At 43.5% G+C, this 20,250-nt stretch overlaps 1 protein-coding gene across 5 annotated transcripts in view; it reads left to right on the top strand.

Annotated features, from left to right (window-relative positions):
- Positions 1–235: 235 nt before the first annotated feature.
- PRDM2 (PR/SET domain 2) overlaps positions 236–20,250 on the top strand; it is a 37,519-nt gene continuing 17,504 nt past the window's right edge. The window contains exons 1-6 of one of the 5 annotated variants that reach the window (XM_077312630.1): positions 299–313; positions 6,239–6,313; positions 10,004–10,032; positions 16,293–16,410; positions 17,750–17,853; positions 18,524–18,676. In XM_077312630.1, the coding sequence (XP_077168745.1) occupies positions 6,271–6,313; positions 10,004–10,032; positions 16,293–16,410; positions 17,750–17,853; positions 18,524–18,676 (447 nt within the window). In that variant the 5' untranslated portion in view covers positions 299–313; positions 6,239–6,270. Of the gene's footprint in view, positions 314–470; positions 601–6,238; positions 6,314–10,003; positions 10,033–16,292; positions 16,411–17,749; positions 17,854–18,523; positions 18,677–20,250 lie in introns of those variants that run through there. The other 4 variants (XM_077312629.1, XM_077312632.1, XM_077312633.1 and 1 more) reach the window with 4 other exon arrangements.

A 20,250-nucleotide genomic window follows, 5' to 3' on the forward strand; every position in this document is an offset into this window, starting at 1 on the left:
CAGATAGAGAAGGGAACTTTGACTCTGGAAACCTCACACCTCCCAAAAAAATCTGCCCTAGCTGGAGTACATTAGGCTAAGAGATAAATGACTGACTAGCCCATATATATATATATATCTAAAAAAACCCGGGCTCTTCTCCTCAGCCCGGGCGCCTCAGTGGGGACAGGAGCCCTCCGCGCGCCCGGGACGTTGCGGGCAGCGCAGAACTTTTGGCGCGCTTTTTCCTCCGGGACCCGGGGGGGGGGGGCGGCGGCAGAGAAGAACACGGCCAGAGCCTTCGCCCCCCCCCCCCTAAAAATCAAAACCTGAGGTAAAAATAACAACCACTTTGATCAGAGGGGGGGGGGGCTCTGAGGCGGCGACTGTCGCCAGGGCGGAGAAAGAGACCCAACAGCGACGCCCTGAGCCGGGCGGGATGGGGGGGGGGGACCCAGGCCGGGCGCCCCCTCCCCTCCTCCCCTCCCCCTCCCCCTCCCGGCGGCGGCGGCAGCGTCACTTCCGAGGCTGGAGACAAAATGGCGTCGGGAGGGGGCCGGCGGGGCCTGCTCGGGCCGGAGGACTGAGCCGGCTCGGGGGGTCCGGAGCGGCGAAGGGCAGGTAAAGGCACCCCGCCCCATGGCCTCCCCGCTAACCTCAGCCCGGGCGCCTTTTTGCTGCGAGGGATGGATGGGAGACGGGGTGGGCGGACGTCTGCGCTTCCCTCCCTTCTCGGTTCAGCATGGGGAGGGGGGTGGTTTTTTTTTGGGGGGGGGGGGTCCACAATGGATGCGCGTGGGTGGCTAGCGTGTGGGGTGGGGTAGAAGGGGGGAGGCTTAGGCGGCAGGTGGAGGAGGAGGAGGAGGAGGAGGGAGTGGCGCTGAAGGGGACCCTCCCCTCCCTGCTGTTTGGGAGGCCGAGGGGTGGGGGCATGGGTGGGGGCCAAAAAAAAGACAAAATCGGGTGTGGTGACTGTGGTTGGAGCCCCACTGCATTTGGAGGGGGAGTTTCAGATGCCTGCCTGCAACAATGAGGGTGGGGGTGGGGGTGGGTGGGTGTGTAGGGAGGCTTTGATTTGGGGGTGGGGGGGCAGAGTAGGCAGGAAGATGGATAGATGGATGAGGGGGGGGAGTAAGAATGGCCTGGAGTGGGAACGCCTCCCAGTAGGCAGGTAAGAAGGGAGGCAAGCAGGAAAGGGGGTTAGAGGTGTCTTCACTGAAGGAGGGGCGTGTTTGGGCTGGATTGGGAGGGGAACATGCATTGGGAGGCAAGAAGGGATCACACACACACAGACATACGCCCCAGTGACTGGAGGGGCGTGTTTGGGCTGGATTGGGACCCCTGTTCGGATTGGGGGGGGGAGCACATGCATTGGTGGAGCGAAACACACACACACACACACACACCAGTGACTGGAAATTGGATGGTTGCTGCTGGAAGGGAGGGGGGCGGGAGTAAAAAAAAAAGGAATAAATGCCTAAAATGGTAGAGGGGTAGTTATTTCATCCCCAGGGAAACGTGGGGATGGGCCTTTGACATCCCACTTTCCATGCTGTTGGCATGGGAGGGGATAGATGGAAAGATTTCCTGCCCAAATAGATTGAGAAGGAATGCTTTAGCCCCAAGTGGGTAGGACAATTGCTCTGGAGGTGACCCCCCCCCCCCAGTGTCAGAAAGCAAAGGGAAAGAGAAAACTCTGGCTGCAGTCCTTAAAAGAACCCAAGGGTCTTGTTTCTGTACTTTGGATTCTTTGTGTCGCCATGTAGTGTCAAGAGATGGGAAAGAAGGAATAGTTGTATCTGCTGTTGTGGTAACAGTGGTGTGGATGCAGGCGAGGGGGTGGTGAAAAGGCAGTTCTTCAGGCAGAGCTTTTGTGAGGGAAGTAGGCAGGACATCAAGGCTGACCTGATTTCAAGATGTCCTGCCCCCTCCTTTTGTGTTCAGAGAGGGGCTTTTAAACCCCAGCACATCCTAACTCCTTAGGAACATGTGGGAAATCATCTGAATTGGGATTTGCTTCTGAAATGTAGATATAAAGTGGAGGTCTGGGGTAGTTGACTGTGTTACATTGTTGACACACATGGGCGAGAGGGGTAATCTTTTATGAACAATTGTTTAACTGAAATAGGTAGTGCCTTCTTACGTATGATACTGGAAGCACCCATATAAATGTCTCCCCTTCAGTTTTGTGCATGCGTAAATCTAATGTACATTACGGGCAATGTGGGTATTTCATTCACATTCCATGCAATGGAAATATGATTTTTAAAAAGTAGCCAAAAACGCTGCAGATGTTCTTTGCGTTGTGTACCTGCATATTAAATGCCCATTTTAAAAATCTGCGACCATTTCAGCTGCTTTTTCCCAAGTATCCCTAGAAATCTGGGTGCAAATGGCTCTGGAGATGTATTTTCTAAGAGATGGATGCATCCACAATGAAATTAAGAATTAAGTCTTGGAACATCCCTCTTTCTCACTGGATGTAGTTTGATAGTGCTTCCAATTCCAAAAATAGCTTCCAAAGATTTAAGAGCATTGGGAATTATGGTCTGACAAATTCTATTTGTAGTAACAGCCCTAAGGTGTTGACTTTCTTGCGTCTGTTTTGGCAGGACAAGGAACCGCGTAGCTGTAGCAGATAGCTGTACAGAAAAGAAACCAGGGCATAATACTTGACATTTGATGTACATTGAATGCTGCAGACCTACAATTTCAAGGACTTTGTAGGTCTTACCCTCATCCCATACACAAGGAGATTGTTCACATTGTGAAACAGTAACTACTCTTGTCTGCCTTTCCAGTCTCACTGGGATCTCTTTGCAAGCATATAAATGGGGATCTGTATGAAATGATGATATTGTGCATATGTCAAAACTGGCGTATGGGATTTGGAACTGGAGGCCAGCAAACATCACATGTGCACTCTGTTGTTTCATGCCCATGGGAAAACAGTCCTCTTTGGTGTGGCCACATCTGAATTACTTTCAGTCACAAAACATAAATTTGTGCAGTGTGCCTTGCAGAGAATTAGAACATACTAGCTTCAGTCTGTTGTATATAATATTGAAATGCAGAAGGCTTTGTGGTGCTTGATTGTGCTTCAGCCTTGGTAAATAGTTTTGCTTTGTGTCTTTGTATGCATGTGCAGGCAGAGTGTAAACGTAATCTTTGAGGGGGGGGGTATAGAATTCCAACTTGCCTATAAACCAGCATGCTTCACCAGTCAGATCTACCAATTAGTAAGAGTACATCTTCTGTTTGTGAAATATCTGAAGTACAAATGGAGAATAAAATTAAATAGTTATTGAAACCTATTTTGTTGATGGTATTTTGTTGATGGTTTGCTCTCCTGTATATACTGAGAAATCTCACTGAATAAAGAGATTTGAGCACTGAATACTGTCCCCATGCACCCACCTCAGTAAGACAGTTGTCTAATCACAGGGTTCTCTTTCGTGTATTGCACAGTCAGGATCAAATGTATTCTCACGGCTTTTTCATTTGTACTACCTTTGTAACTTGAATGCTTACATATGTGTACACAAACAAATGTTGGTGCAATATTATCACAATCTGGATGTTTGTAATATGTGCTCTTCCTCCCTCCCCTCCTCTCCACTGCATACTTTGGGTGAAGGTTGGCTCCTATATGACACGTACTGGACACTGAAAGTGCTTACCTTGACCAGGGTCTGCTTTTGAAACATTAGAGGCCTCAATTTGTTTTATCTGGCCTACTGGTCAACAAAATTGACTAAGGTTCAGTGTGTCCAGAGTATATATTTTATATATAGGAGCTAACCCTGTATATAATAATCTTTGTAATTCTTGTATTTTATGTATGCTGTTTTATTTCATGCCTGAAAGGCACATCTGGTCAGTGGAGGCATTGGTAGGCATGTATGCACAGATTTTATTGCGGCTATGCAATAAGCCTTGGGTTTTTAATTTTAATAAATATTAGTACTTAATTTCAGAATTGTGTTCTGAACTACCTAGGCTTAGATTCATTCCCAAGACCTTTTTGGGGACTTAATTTGGGTCAGGATATTGTCTCCTTTTTGTTTTGGACGATACTAGTATGTACAGAGATTCCTCTAGGGGAGTGGTGTTAGAGTTTTCAAGTTGTTTCAGTTTTGATAAGGCAAGGCAAAAGAGTCTCAGTGAAGACAATGTTCTGAAGTCCTCTGTTGGATCAAGCCAGTGAATCTTTTTATATATATTTGACAAATCATGTTCTTAAATTTTCTGGGGAATTTCTGGAAGTTGAATTTTGGTAGTTAGGAGGAAGTCTGTATAACATTCTGCCTTTTCTGGCTTTGAAGGCACTTTTGGGCACTGTGGCTGAAATCCTGGCTTAATCTGATTTTTGTTTCCTTTTATGCACCAATCTAGACAAGGGTGCAGCTGCATTCTCAGGGCACCCGGTGGATCTAGAACATTTAGTTTGAGTGATCGATGCAAAGTCAAGCTTTCCCCATGGTTCTTTTGACATCGGTGATTGTGAGAAATTCATCTTGTCCGTTCTCATTTGTAGCTCAGTACTCTCTGGTACAGCCATGTTGAGAACAGAAAGTTGTTTAGGATTGTCATCTGTAGCCTACGTTGAACATTTCAGAGTGGGAGAGAGGGTGGGCACAAACGTGCTTGGAAAGCCTTTGTTGTGTTAGAAAATGTGGATACCACGTGTGTGTTGAAAATTGCATGTGAGAAGTGTAAAAGAGCCCTCTAGTCCAGCATCTTGTCTCACATAGTGGCCAGCCAGTTCCTCTGGACAGCCAACAACAACAGGGTATATAGACCAAGGCCTTCCCTTGATGTTGCCTCCTGCCTCTGGGATTCAGAAGCTTCATATCTCTGAATGTGGCCATCGATGTAGACTATACAATAACTCATCACTTGGTGAATTATTGCTCGTATTCATCTCTCCTTAGGTGACAGGATCTGCTTTCAGCCCTGGAATATGTTCCAAATGCTAGGATGTGTTGGACAGAACAGAATAGTTATGTTCCTCATCCAGGTTCAGTGATTGCTGTGGCAATTTTCAGTGGAATTCAGAGCATGCTTATCAGAGGGCAGAGGTGTGCCATGGAAGTGGAGAAAATGTAATTTAAACATATTAAGGATGTTACATTACAGCTAGGTAGATATCATCAAACAATCCTCTTTTGAATTTATTGTATCCAAGAATGAGAAATGAGGAAATATGGCTTGAGGAAATATGAAAATGTAACAAATGTTTATATTTAAGTGTGTTGTGTGAAACCTACATTTCAAAAACTATTGATGCATTTGCGGAATTGTGAAAATTGTGAAACTTGCATCTGTTTCTTTAGAAAGGGGTGTGTGGCTGTTTGATTAGTTAATTACTTGGGTAAACATGATCACCTGTTGTTTTTTTCTTTAGTATTTTATTGGAAATTAAATATTTGTTTATTAGAATAGGTGTATGTTGTCTTTTCTATAGTCCATGGCCAGTCGAGATGGGATAAAGATATGTTGATGGTTGCCAAGTCTGGCATCTGTGGTAATTACAAACATAGATTAATTGAAAGAATGACATTACCTTTCAAAATCAGAATAAATGGTGATCACAGTTTTGGCTACATCTTTTCCGAATGTGAACAAGCCACTAAACAATCATTCTCTTTGGCATTGATAATTTCAAAACTAGAAATAAAATAAAGCGGAAATAAGCAAAGAGCAACTATTTTTTAGGACCCTCCTATTGTTTTAAAGACAGATGTGCCCAGTAGGCAGCAAACCAACTCTTCTGCTTTATAGACAATTTTGGTTGTAGAAAGTAACCAGAAGGTGAAACCTTATTGGGCTGCCAGGTTAGTCCCTGATGGCTGCAGGGTGACCCTCAGTCCTACCTTTGCTAAGAAATGTCTCCCAAATGAAATTTGAAAAAAAGGTAAGATGTCACCCGCACAGTGGTATTTAAAAAAAATAGGGATTATTTGATTGTTTTGATCACATTCAAACAATAGTGGTTACTTGGCCACATTTAAGCATTCTGTTGTCCAGCCTGCCAACCCTATAAAAATGCTTTCAGCATGAAAAGCCTGAATTGTTCAGCCTGAATCTGATTTTCCCATAGCTGGAATCTGATTTTCCCATAAATATGTAAGCTGTTTTCTGACAAGAAAGGAAAGATCTTCCTCATCCCTTGAGAACTGTTGATTTGACAATAGCTTCAAATCACTTATAAACCTGTAGGGAGGTGTATATTACAATTTTCTGTTTTTCTTTTTAGGGTTCATGTAATCACAGGAGTTTCTTTGTTGTATGTATCTTTTCAGAACACCAACGGGATTCCAGAATGAATCAGGTGAGTCTAAATGCAAAGACTTTCTCAAAAGTACATTTTTACGGTATTAGAATGGTTATCTCATTCTGGCTAGAAATAGTACCCCAGCAGAAATCCCCAAAAGCTACTCTTCTTGATTTGGAATTTACAACATTTCTCTCTTTCTGGCTATATCAAAAATGTATAGTTCAGTTTTCTTAAGATTATTTTTGTGCAGTAGCTTTTTGTCTGAATGAATGCTACTCTGATTGTAGGATAATTACACCGTTACCTCCACGAAAAACATCAGTTAGTTTGTTAATAGAGCATGTATCAGCTGTTACATTTTGCATTGCACTTTTTTTTTTTACTTCATGAAAATGAAGTTGGCTTGCCTGAGGTTCTCAGCTGGTCCCTCTTCCAAGTACTGATGAGACAGAGGCCTACTCTAGCACCCGCAAAGCTACTGCATCCTGCACCCTCTCTTCAGGACCCTTCCACCAGACCATTCATGAAAAGAAACTTATAGGAAGGCTTGGTTTTGGTTTTTGTCATGTCAATTCCATCATCACAATTTATGACAAAGTGTATGAAAAATAGATCTCACAATTTCTCAGCCGGAATTGTGACGGGACCATTGGTTGTCTAGTCGTCAATTCTTGGGTGTTTGTGAGGATGTTCTTTTAATCAAAGCCCAATGTTTACCTGGAAGTAACTACCATTGATGGCAGTGGAAGTTTACTCTCCCATGAAATTGAGCTATGTTCAAGGTCCAGTAGTACCTTAGAGACCTACAAGATTTTTCAGGCATGAACTTTTGAGACAGCTGTTTTTTATTTTGACCCTTGTTGGCCAATAAAGGTTTTTGGAGTCTATTTTGACTCTGCTAAAAGTGACTTATCCTCCCTCTCCCCACAGCAGACATCCTGTGAGGGAGGTGGGGCTGAGAGAGTTCTGAGAGAACTGGGACTGGCCCAAAGTCATCTGACTGGCTGCATGTGGAGGAGTGGGGAATCAAACCCGTTTTTTTCAAACTTTAGAAATCTTGTACTGTGAAAATTGTGTTAGGTTTTAAGGTGCTACTGGTCTTGAATCTAGCTATCATCTAAAACTATTGTGTGTAAGATTTGAGCAGCGGTTTATTCTGAATTTACTTGCAGTTGAAATTTGGACGGAGATGTGTTTTTGGGAAATTTGCTTTTCTGTGCACACTTTGGCAGGACCCTGAACAAAGGGTAGATACATAATTTTTTTTTAAGAGTCAAGCCCTTCTCATTTTAAATATCTGTTCCTTCAAGAGGAGTAAATTCCTTGTGTAAAGGGGACTTGGGTCATGTATTACAGCCAAGCCTTTATCCGGTCCACATTTTTTAAAATCAGTATGTGTTTCTTCTGGGCTGCACCTAAAGGTATTAAAAGAGACTTGCTGGATCAGAGCAGTGGTCCATCTACTCTCTGCTGCCCTACAGGATCAATAAACAGGGCGTAGATCCCAAGGCCTCTGAATATGGAGATCTCCTTTAGAAGATATTGATAGATAGCTTTGTGAACCTGTCTAGCCATCTTCTAAAGCCATCCGTGCTTCTGGCAGTCACTATGCCCAATTTAATTACTCCTTGAATAAAGAACTATTTCTTTTTGCCTGTCCTGAACCTATTGCCTATCTAGTTGATTGGAAGTCCCCCAATAATGGTGTAGAGTTTTTGCTATTTTGGTTGTGGTAGTGTTGCATTTCCACAGCACTCCTACTGGCATCTTTATACCTCTGCAGAAAAAAATAGAGGTTCTTGCCCCAAACAATTTTTGTTGTTTTGCTTGCTGTCTAGTATGTGTTTGTGCAAGTACTGCATGATTGTGTGATGTGACCTGCAAATGCGTGTTGCTGATCTTCTTTTTGCCCCCGTGCAATTTTGTGCATTTCAATTAGAAAATAATTCTTTGCAGGGTGTACACTCCCTTTTTTCTGTGCATGAACCCCTCACATTCTCAGCGCAGGATGCTTATATTCAACTTCAAAATCCTCCTGGCCCACTGCTGGGAATCTGCTTCCTTAAGAGTAGCACCGCCTGTTTTCAGTGGCTCATTTAGCACATTTTGGGTTCTCCCAGCTTTCACAGAAGCCAAGAGATCTGTACCAAACTGTACCACCAGTGGCTATAGTCAAAAAGCAACTAACACGTCTATAAAATAAAAATGATAGCCATGCCAGTGCCTCGCCCTAGTTGTAAATTTGGATGCTTTGCAAATTAACCAGTCGGGCAAATTGCAAGGACAGGTAGGGACATACAGGGACTGGGGGGAGGGGGGGGGAGAGATTGCCATGGGAAGTTGTGCCCTTTGTTCTCTCTTTCTTTCCCCCACCCCACTCTACCCCACTCTACCGTTCTTGATGGTTACAAAATCTGTCCCAGACTGTTGACTGTTATTTTATGTTTACAGAGTTAAGTTATTCAAATAAAGTTTGCAGAGCAAGAGTGCATAGCATGTTCAGCCCACAAACACTTATGTTAACTATATTCTTCCTATTTAGTTTGTCCTCAGTATCGGGTGGGGGTAGTGCCATCAAGTCACAGCTGACCTGGTCAGCCCATAGGGCTTTCAGTGCAAGAGGCATCCAGAGGTGGTTTGCCATTGCTTGCCTCTGCATAATAGCCCTAGACTTCTTTAGTAATCTTTCATCCAACTACTAACCAGGACCAACTCTGCTTAGCTTCCAAGATCTGATGAGATCGAGCTAGCCTGGACCATCCAAGTCATGGCTTTTCAGTATCTACCTCCTGTGATTAACAGAGGCTTCATTGGGGGGTTATTAGGTCTCCTAGCTATTGCTAGACGTTCCCCTCTTTGAATTTGTCTGCCTCCCCCTTTAAGTCACGTTTGTAACCCCTCCCCTCACCCCCTAAAAACTAGTTTTCTGGGCATTGGTTTGGTTGGTTATTTCAAATGTATGGCTCCTTACCACAGCAGGTCACCAGTTCTCTATCTGCTTTCCTGCTTGCTCATTCCATCATCACTTTGATTTCCGTCTGCTTTGGGGCCTTGTTCATATTTACAGTGGAGGGAAAGGTGGCAAGCTCCTGGCAAAGACCTGAGATGGTGGAATAAATAGTATAATTTCTGATAGCTGGAGGAAGGTCATTTTGGCAGGGGTGGGATATCCCCCTGTGTTTAAAAGCGACCTGTGTATAGAAAACCATTACAGCAGGCAAAAAGTAGAATTAGTCATACTAGTTCTCCACTTGGAGAAAAATGCACGCAAAGGAACACTTTAAGGAAAAAATGTACGATCTGTATTTCAAAGTACAGCCCATTCTGCCCCCTCCTTCTTCTGTACATGTGAACCAGGCATTGGATTGCTTTCTTTAGACCATTCTATCTCTCTTTCTGTGGTGTCTCTTCCTTTCCTCTGCATTGTCACTTCTCCTGCAGCTGCTTCTCCTCCCCTGGTCCCCTTCTTGTCTGCTTTGCTCTTCTCTAGTATTGGAGGAGCTAGCATGTGCTGTGTCAGGACTCTTCTCCCTGCCACCTCTCTTCTGTGAAATTTAGGGCTGGACCATCAATTGCATGATGCCAGAAGCCTCCCCCTCACTATTTCTCATCCATAACTGGGGCATTACGTTATACTGGGACATTAGTAAAAAAAACAAACCTGAAGCTTCTCCAAAATTCAACATTTCTTTCAGAATCAACTCTGTTGTTTTTTTGTTTGTCCTTCTTTTGTTCTTCTTGCAGCACCTTTGTTGACAAAGAGGTATTGCCAGGTCTGTATACAATCTGTCTTCGATACCTGATGCATCTTCCAAGCGTCCTTGCCTCTCTTTGCTTTTAACTGCCAGCTTAGAACTCAGCTATTACCTTCTTCCAGAATTATGAAAAGGGGGCTTATGAAATCGGCATCTTATTCCACAACATTCTTGAAGGAGGTCTGGGAATGACTTATCTAAATATGGTGCAGTTCGTCTTGAATTGGATTTTTTTTCCAGATCATTTAAATATATTTTTAAGGGGCAGAAAATATTTTATGTGCTTAGTTACTTATGCTTAATTGTGGCAGGAAAATTTGGAGGGAGGTGCAAGGGCTGTCTTTTGGAGACTTTAAAAATGTAGTTACTGAAATGTCAGTGTGTTTAATCTGCTACATTTCAGGGGACTTTAAGACTGTGTGGAAGACAAGTTGCATGTTGTCTTGTGACAGATTCTGGGGACAAGGGTGGGGCAGGGAGTGGGTTGTCCACAAACTGTCCTTAACGTTCACTGTTGCTTCAACTTAATCCCTTGCATTCAGCTACTACTAACATTCCTTAAAATACTTTGAGACACTAATATTGCAGAGGCTCGTTTCATATGTTGTATGTTCAGGGATGTGGTCAAGGTGATCATGCTTGGACTGAAAAGAAATCTGTATATTCAAAGGTATTCTTTGCCACGTTTTAGCTGGCTATCAACAACAATATAAACAAATCCTCTAGAAAAAAAGAGGTGAAGTTAAAATAAATTTGGGGAGAAGAAAAGAAGAAGAGCTGGTTTTTTATATCCCAAAGAAGTCCCAAAGCAGCTTACAAACACCTCTCCATTCCGGGGAGATGATCGTCATCTGACCTATGTTGTTAATAGAATATTTCATTTGGATTTTAATAAAGTTAATTTCATTGTTTCACAGGAACAATTAACTGATTTGTTTTTTCCAAGTTCAGACCTGCTGATGATTAAACCGTCCCCCCCATTATTGTCTAATCAGTATTTGACAAGTCAGTGGAACAAATCTTTGATAGTTTGCAGGGTATACACAAGCCATAGTTTGATAGAGCTCATTCGAATGGCGCCAAACTGTGAATCTCTGGAGGGACCTTAATTTTCCATAAAACAGCTTCCTGGTTATGACATGTATTATGTCCTTAAAGCCCTTGAAATTGTACCTGAGCATAGGCAGTGCAGAATGTCCAAGGGCCAGTTTTCCTAGGCTGTTGATGCCTGCGTGTGGATATTGGAGTACAAAAAATATGTGGCATACCAGCTGAACGTCGAAGGATGCACATATGCTTCAAATGCTGCTTTTTCCCCTTTGAAATGCACAGAAAGAGGCGTGGGGTTATTTCCAAGGAATGTGTCAGATAGGATTCATCTGCTGAAATGTACTCTGGCCCTGAGCAATTTCTGGATGAACCATTGCCTGGAAACCATATGCTCTGAGCAGGTGGGGGAAAGAAATATGTATAAATATTAAAACCAGTAAATCCTGTGCATTTTAAGAGGACAGGCTACAGCTGAAGTATGCATTTCTCCAGTAATGCCCTAATTGATTCTTTATAAAGAAGGGCCTTGGGCATGTTTTGTTTGCAATACTGTTGATCGTTGTCTTCATGAGTTTCTTTTAATAAAGCAAAAAGCAATTTCAGCGATAGCCGGTAACTTGACCTGCACAGGTTTTCTGACTTTCTAGTAAATTTGGAAGCTCTTACGTAGGTGGCTCTGTGGTAGGTTTTTATAAAGGTTTGTCCTTGTTCCCTAGGGCAGTTCCACTAAGAGTTCTCTCGTAGATGTTCACAAGGATTAGCATGGTTTATCAGCCCACCTTTCTTGGTGCTCTCCTACCCTCTCTGGTGAACACAAAGTGCTGAAGGGGCGAGGTGAGGATTTTGCTGAACTTGGGTTTATGGAGAGGGTGAAGAACAACACAAGAGACTCCTGCTGTTTTATCTCAGAGGAGGGTTCACGTACATGGCGTAGTAGCATTCCTGGCAGAAGACTGGGGGTGGTTTGCCCCTGTCACACTGCAACCTACCTTTCCAGACTCCTGCAGAATGGTCAGTTTGTAATGATAACTTCTGTTTCTGAATATTCAGATAGCTCACCTCTTCTAGCAGTATTGGCATTCATTTATTGCTTTTTAAAAAAAGATACCGAAAACAGCATTCAAAGACTGGAGTGGAATGTGGGAGAGATGCTGTATACTGCATACGAGACAAACCTAGAAGTCGCTTGGGCTAATCAACAGTTGAGTTACCGGAATAAGCTTCCCATAATTTGGCCTGATTGGTTGGTTGGCTGTTGCCGTTATCACAGAAAGGTCATCCAAGGGAGCCCCTCAATGAATGGTTTCAGGAGGGAGTATTAGGCTGTGTCCACAGGTTGCCTGAACAGCTGAAGTGATTGTTCTTTTGTTTGGAGGGGAAAGCTCTGGGACATTAAGCTGGTTTCCTTGCATCCTGGACCACGACAGGCATTGATCACTGCAATCTGAATAATAATAACTATTTTTATAGCCCGCCCTTTCCATTTGGCTCAGGGTGGGTAACAACAGGCATGTCCATGTAATAACCTTTTCAATTCTATTATTAATTAAATTAGATTAGATTATTATTAAACCACCTCTATTAGAGTCTTGTAAAGGGGATCTTCATTTCTTCTGGGCGGTTGGTCTGAGGATGGTGCATTATTGGTTTTGTGGGAAGGGAGGGCAGTGTTCCTGGCCTCAACCGTAGGTCTGCCAAACAGTTCTGTCTCTCATCAGGGTGAGCATTCTACCAGGTTGGGGCTGGGACAGAAAAAGCCCAGCCTCTGAGGCCAGTTTTATTTCTTATTGTTGGTCTTTAAGCCAGTACCGGATTTGAGTCTAGCTATTATACTCTGCATCGTCTTTCCTCATCAGCTTTTAAAATCATTTCTGTATTCGATCTCACAGCAGGTTAACTTCTTGCTTACTGTACTTTTGACTTTGCCAGAGAATGTCAATAGACTTTTTTTTTCACTGGCTTTTTTCAGAAGGGTGTTCCTAGCATATGATCTGATTGTAAATTGTGTTAGGATACAGGCTGAAATGCCCAGCTTAATCCCCTGGGATGGTCTTCTGTGTAAGCAAGGCCGGAATGGAAGGACCCTTCCAGCTCTGCACTTTCACAAGCAAGGCTTGCTCAAATGATGTTTATGGCAGCGAGCGAAAACCCTGGGCAGGGTCCAGTGTCTACCTCTTGGCCTCCTTGCTTCAAGTTGCTTCCATTTGTCTCTTATGTGTGAAGAGTGCTTCACTAAAGGAAAGGAAGAATCCGTGTTTGCCTATACTAAGAAGTCTGTAAAAATAATTTCTTCCATACATTCTGATCATATCGCTGTATACTTTTCAACTATACGCTCTATGCAGTAAATCAGTGTGTTTATCTGTTGCAGCTTTTGAATTTTACAGCATCTCAATTTTCGGAAATTCTTTTGCATTGGAACATTGTTATTTCTGTAGATTAGGGATGCCCAGGCAGGGGTTCTGGGAGCTCTGGAGGGGGTCTGCACCTGCAGCATTTCCTCTCCTGCCTTAATAACTTATCCACATGCTAAGGAACTGGCCACTTTCACTGCTCCCCTCTCCCCCTTCTGCATATGAGTTCTCTTGTGATTTCTTTGCCTGGGAGGGGGTAGAGTCTGCATGCCTACTCGTGCCTTAAACTGCTTTTTGTACCCCCCCCTCGAGCCTGCCTGTTATTGCGTGCGGTGATATCACTTCCAGTGACGTGTCATTTCCGGGGGTGTAGCAGGGAGGCATAGCCAGCTGGCATAACTTCTGGGGTGTCTCAAAGCCTGTAAAATTATTTCAGGGGCTCCTCCACGGTTAAAAGATTGAAAATGGCTGCTCTGCAGTTAGGTTGAAAAATAAGAGGCCTTTGTACACCAAAAGAGGAACAGGGAAAACACACAGATTAATGAGGACTGAATGTGCTTCTAGAGATCTGGAATGTTGAAAGCAGCCGAATGTGGAATGAAGGCAGGAAATTGGAAGGGGGAAAATCAGTCCCTGACAATTTTGAGAATTCTAGAGGGAGACTCTTTGGGGGGGAATGGGGGAGGTGGTTCAGACTGTAATCTCTGCCTCTCCCAGTTCTGATTCCCCAATTTGTTAATTCCTGGTGGGCCAAATAAACTGACTCCAGAGAGCAAGACTGTTTTTTTTTTTTTTTTTTTTTTGAGGATGCACTGCTCAGTAAAGTTAGGGAGCGACCGAATGAATGGATTCAGTACCTATCAAATTGCACAGCTGTGGAACAATTTTTTAGTCCAGTGGGACCCTTAAGACCAACAACATTTTATCCAAGGTATGAGCACACTGCTTTCCCAGATACAATGGTCAACTCTTTGAAGTACATCAGCAGACTACCATGGTCTGTTGTGCACAGCTCTTTGGGTGTCCCAAAATCAGTTTAAGCCCCAGCCTCAAAAACAGTGTGAGAGAAGAGCTTGTTACTGAGTCATCCCATCTTGAAATATTTGCCAGCGTTTCAGTACAAACAATTTCTATATTAAGCTTTGAGTTTGACTGTAAACTGCATTTGAGAGTGCTTTGTTGACTTTATCTCCCTAATTTAGCTAAACTATATTTGTTTATTGGGGGTGGAGAATAAATATACGCAATGAGATAAGTTAGTAACATGGTGTAAATGTTTTAGAAAGAACACTGCTTTCTAAGTATAGGTGTAGTTTGACGTCATCAAAAACATTCTCTAATGCAGAATTACCTAGAAAAGCCATGTCCATCTTGCTAGCAGGTGGCCTGCCCTGCCAAACTCCCTGAGAGTCCTTGTAAACCACAGTCTGTTCCTTGGCCACAGCTATTCCCTGTCATAACAGCTGAGATTTTGGTCTGTTAATCTAGAAGAGGGCTATTGTGAAACTATTTTGGTGTTCATCCAGTTGGAAAATAGCTTTCCTTGGGTCATAATCAAACTGATAATACATTGTTAATTTGGAGAGTGGTAGTTGGGTTTGAAATAGATCAGCCACTGCATTATTTTTCTTTAATTTCTCATGTGCTTCTGCCTTGCTTGTGGGACGATGCCCTCAGATATGATCAGCACTAACCAGGGTGACAGGACAAGTTTGTCTAGTACCTGTATTCAAGTGCTATTCACCCAATGACCCGAATGTGCAGCACAACTTGAGTCAGCTACATGCTCCCGGGGCACATTCAGGCCTTGCATGCACATGGCGTCTAAGCAGAGGATGTGCCAGACCTTTTTCAAGTCCTCACGTGAACATGGGCTGAGTAAGGAGGGCAGCTTTCAACATGGCAGTCAAAAGAGTAAAGTTCTTTATTACGGCATTACTACTTCTTTTTCAAAGCAAGCTGTAGTTTTATCCTTATTTATAGAGCATCATTGACATTTGTTGCACTTTACAGGACAACATAAGCAAATGACAGGTCCTGCCTACGGAGTTTGTAGTCTAAATGCTGGCAGTGAAAGAGCAGAACCATGCAGGAGGGATAAAAAGGAATTTGTGGGGTGGGGGGAGTTTCACCTCTCAGAATCTCTCCTAGGATTCTCTCCTAGGATTTCTCTAAGTTCCCCCTCCGCGCAACTCTTCACCAACCTATTTTCCCCTCTGACAGATCCTCTCAACAGTCCAGCCCTATTTTCCCTACCTCTTTTGGTTAATGTACTAACACATATTTTCCTGCATACCAAGCAGACAGACATCTGCCATGTCCGATGATGATGATGATATTTAGATTTCTAGCCTGCCACTCCCAATGGCTCGTGGTGGGTTACAACATGTAAAAAACCTCAATAAAATATCCTAATAAAATTCCATTAAATCCAACTAGAACAGTCCCAAAATAACCAGAAGCGGCGGACTAGATCTAGCTAGACTCACCCACTAGCCACCAAAGGGGGGCATGGGGACGATGACCATAACCCGGGGGGTTATGATCCCAGTGTGTAGTTTACATCATCCAGTTTACTTTTTACAGTGATAAGATTAAGCCTATTTGTCTTAGAGGCTATGATAACATATGTTTGGAACAAATTCCCCGAGTAGACTATGAATATTTTGAACGCTATCATATATAGCTGTGCGTAATAATTTCATGCATACTTTAAGAATTTTTAAAATAGCAATGAGTATGTCAGCTTGAAATGTCAATGATGGCTGCTTGCTTTTATGTTATTTTGGGATTTTGTGTAGTGTGCATGAATTACTGAATTCTGTGGCAGGTGCATGAGCTCTCTTCAGTAATTCGTGTTTGTTTGTTTTGTAGATCTCAACGGAGCCTGCAGTATCAGTTGAGACGTTGGTTGATGTACCTGATCACGTGCTCAAAGGACTTCCTGAGGAAGTGAGGCTTCTTCCCTCTGCTGTGGACAAGACACGGCTCGGTAAGCATATCTCAAAGCAAATGGTATATGAAAAGGTTAGTGAGATATGTTTAGGTGATGGATTGAGGAGAGTGAGTAGAGGAAATATGTTGAGGGCTCTTTAGAAAAAAAACAAGAGAGGAAACTCTGATTCTGTTTCTTAAGGCAAGAACTGGTGAAAAAGAGCTGTAAGAAGACAGATCTAGGTGTGTTGGGGAGCAGTTCCTCATCCTGCAAGAATTTGCATAATCTTCTGTCTTTGAAGGCTTTGAGGGAAAGTTGAATGGGCATTTGTTGAAACGTAGTGTCTTATTCAGGTGGAATGTTGTCTTCCCTTGACATACATTTGGTAGTACTGCCCAAATCCAGCCACATTTAGCTTAGCTGACTGTTGCAAATGGTAGCCAAAACCTAGGTTGTGACGATTTACATAGCAGCACATTTCACTAGGATCTGAGCAAATGAATGAGGCACAGAGTTATCTGGTAGCGTGCTGTGCTCTTGGCAGACTATCCATGTGGGGAAGTTGGAAAGTTATGCCAAAACCGGTTCTGCATTTAATTTAAAGAGGAGCACACATGCATGCACACAAATATTCATAGCGCTAAACTTTCAAACCCATTCCTGGCACCTAAGCAATTGGCATCCTGGGGGTGGGGAAGGGATTCTTGGAAACAAGCCTCTTAGAACATTTCTTGCGCTTGGATAGAGGGCAATAGCACATTACCCGGGGAGGCCCATGTGGGACAAGATGGGTTTGTCTCCAAAGTGAGCCAGAAACCTGTTGCCCTGGACTTGTCAAGATTTTGATTAAGTCCCATGTTTTCAAAATCTGGTGGAGGCAATTCAATTCCTCAGTAGTGTCCCTTTATTCTATTTAGGCAGCTTTTACTGAGTGTTCATTTTATAGAGTTGCATTATATTTGGGGTTTGGGGCACACTCTCCCCCCCCCCCAAAAAAAAGAAAACCCCAATAACAACAACCTTGAATGTGTTCTTCGTAGAAAGGTTGCTTCTCAGTTAAAAGTGGAAGTTCATCAGCTTAGGTTCTCATCTCCACGTCTCAGAAGAAATGTTTACTCTTTGTCCCCTTCCTTACATTAAACCTGAGAAAGTAACAGGCACAGGGATAGTCAAACGGCGGCCCTCCAGATGTCCATGGACTACAGTTCCCACGAGCCCCTGCAAGCGAATGAACCATGGAGTTGCCATAACTCAGCTGTGTTGAGGTGGCTCTTTCCACTGCCAGTTAGCTCTTGACATGCCTTGCACCCTCCGTGGTCATCTTTGCAAAGTCTTGAAGTGGGAAAAAATGCCTGGGCTTGAGGAGGCTAATTGGAGTTTCTGGTTTGACCTTCAGGTGTCTGGGCAACGAGGCCCATTTTCAAAGGCAGAAAGTTTGGACCTTTTGTGGGTGACAAGAAGAAAAGATCTCAAGTTAAAAGCAATGTGTACATGTGGGAGGTAAGAGCTGATGGAAAGGGTGTTTCTAGCAAGGAAGCTGCGAATGGGAATGCGTCAGTATGGTTTGATTCGTTTGTGTTAATGCCTGGGCTTGAGGAACCCACCACCTCCCAAGGAAGCCTGTTCCACTGAGAAACCGCTCTAACTGTCAGGAATCTCTCCTGGATGTTTAGACGGAATTTCTTTCAAATTAATTTCATCCCATTGGTTCTGGTCTGTCCCTCCGGGGCAAGAGAGAACAACTCTGCTCCATCCTCTTATCTGGCAGCCTTTTAAATACTTGAAGATGGTTATCAGATCCCCTCTCAAGTTGTCTCCTCTCCAGGCTAAACAGACCAAGCTCCCCCAAACTTTCTTCATGGGACTGTGATGGGACTGGTACCGTGGGGTTGTAGAAATATAAAACAGCAAGATCTGATTCTTTAAGTCATGGGAGACCATCTGACATTTGTAAAATGCAAAATTTGTTTAAGCAGCTTGTGCAGCCAAGCCTCTAAGATCTGGTCTGCATATTGTTAGTGTCTGTGTAGCATTAAATAAGAAGGAGCTTTCTTTTCTGTTGAAGCTTCAGAGTAACTAAATATAACCTTGTACACTTTAACACGAAGGATCATGCACTCTCTCATGGTTAGTAACATTGGTTCTCTTCTCTTCTGCACAACCCTCCAAGGTCTACTACCCAAACTTGGGATGGATGTGTGTTGACGCTACAGATCCCAAGAAGGGAAATTGGCTCCGGTATGTAAACTGGGCGCGTTCCGGAAAGGAGCAGAACCTGTTCCCTTTGGAGATCAACAGAACCATTTACTACAAAACCTTAAAGGTAGCTGTGCTTCAGTGTCTGACTTGTTGAGTTCCTGTTCTTCCTGTTGCTTGCTCTTAAAAGTTGCTGTGGATTAGAGCCAGAAGAGGGGAAACAGCTTAATTGGCCTGGAAGTTCGTGTTTGAAATCTTATGTGTGTGTGTGCGACTGGAACTTCCAAGCCCATCTTTAGCCTGTGTTCACCTGCACTGCAGTTGCTTAGTTGGAGTTCTAGATGATGGTTTTAGTATCCTGATCAGAGAAGAAAGTCCGGATGGATAGAAAGTTGGTACCATTTGAAACCAAGTGCCACAGTACACAGTTGTACTATCCTAAACCAGCATTCCCACTCCTCAGATATCCCACCCATTACTATACTGCCTGTCACTATTTAGCTTACATTGCGTTCCTGCTGGATCCGTCTTAAAAGGATTTTATGGTGAATTGTCTCTAGAGTCACTGGGAAGCTCAGAACTGACATAGCTGCTCTCCTCAAGCTCACCCATCTTTCTTTGTTTGCTTTTGGTTTATTTAAACAAAATGTTGTTTTGGTAGAAATTATCCAGAAGGTCATTTGGAAGCTATTGTTATTTTTTCGTGGTTGCTGTGGCTTGTTTGTTTCACAATAAATTTGTCTCCCATTGCCAGGACTAATTACTGGTTCAATTAGATTCTGCTGGTTTAACACAGAATGAGGCACTCTACCTGTGCAGGAATCAGAACCGTGACATATATTGGGTCAGTCCAGTCTTCAGCCACCTGTGGATTGGTCACATATTTTCTGCAGGAGAGAGAACCTTGGCTTTTTCTCATTGTTTGGTTGATTTAAGTGTAGAGCTAGATTACAGACCTTAGGGGTTGTCTTGAAATTCTTGAAGGTCCACTGCCAAAGCTAGGAACATTCTCAGACTGAGCCCACATACCTTCCAAAACAACTTAGGAACCTACAAGATCAGTTAGCAGCAGGTTTAATTGAACTTCCAACAGCTGGCTTTCTGGGCTGAATCTTCCCAAGCTGCACTGAATGAGCCAGAGTCAATTGAAGAAAACCCTGGAAAGGCCAGATTCTGTAGAGTCCTCTTCAAGATCACTGACAGTAGAGAGTGTGGGTACAATATTCCTGGAATCTGGGCTGCTCTCACATCTTGGAGATCTGGGTAAGGTGCTGCTGGGGGTAATAGCAACGTACCTGTTCTTATGGAGCATATATGTAGCCCTGAAATTGGGTGGGGCACATTGGGGGGCTGGTGGTGAGAGCAGATTGACAAACAAATCTCACCTAGCGTAACTGAGAAATGATACTTGCTGGGGTGAAACAAACTTCTTGTATTCGTCAATGGGTCATCATGGGATGTGACAGGGCAAAACTGTTAGATTTCACTTTGACAAAGATTTGAATTTCCGATGGTGTTGCATCAGCTCCCATTTGATGAGTTCCTGTTTGTTTGATTCTCCTGCTGCCATTCAGAATGCACAGCATGAAACTGGACTCTTACTGCTCTTTCCACCCCAGTGGAAGCTCTGCTGGGAGGCTGGTGAAAATACAAGAGGAGGCTACACTGTCATACTTTTATCTGACCCGTCCTAACCAAAGC

This window comes from Paroedura picta, chromosome 15, assembly GCF_049243985.1.
Source record: "Paroedura picta isolate Pp20150507F chromosome 15, Ppicta_v3.0, whole genome shotgun sequence".
Taxonomy (NCBI): Eukaryota; Metazoa; Chordata; class Lepidosauria; order Squamata; family Gekkonidae; genus Paroedura; species Paroedura picta.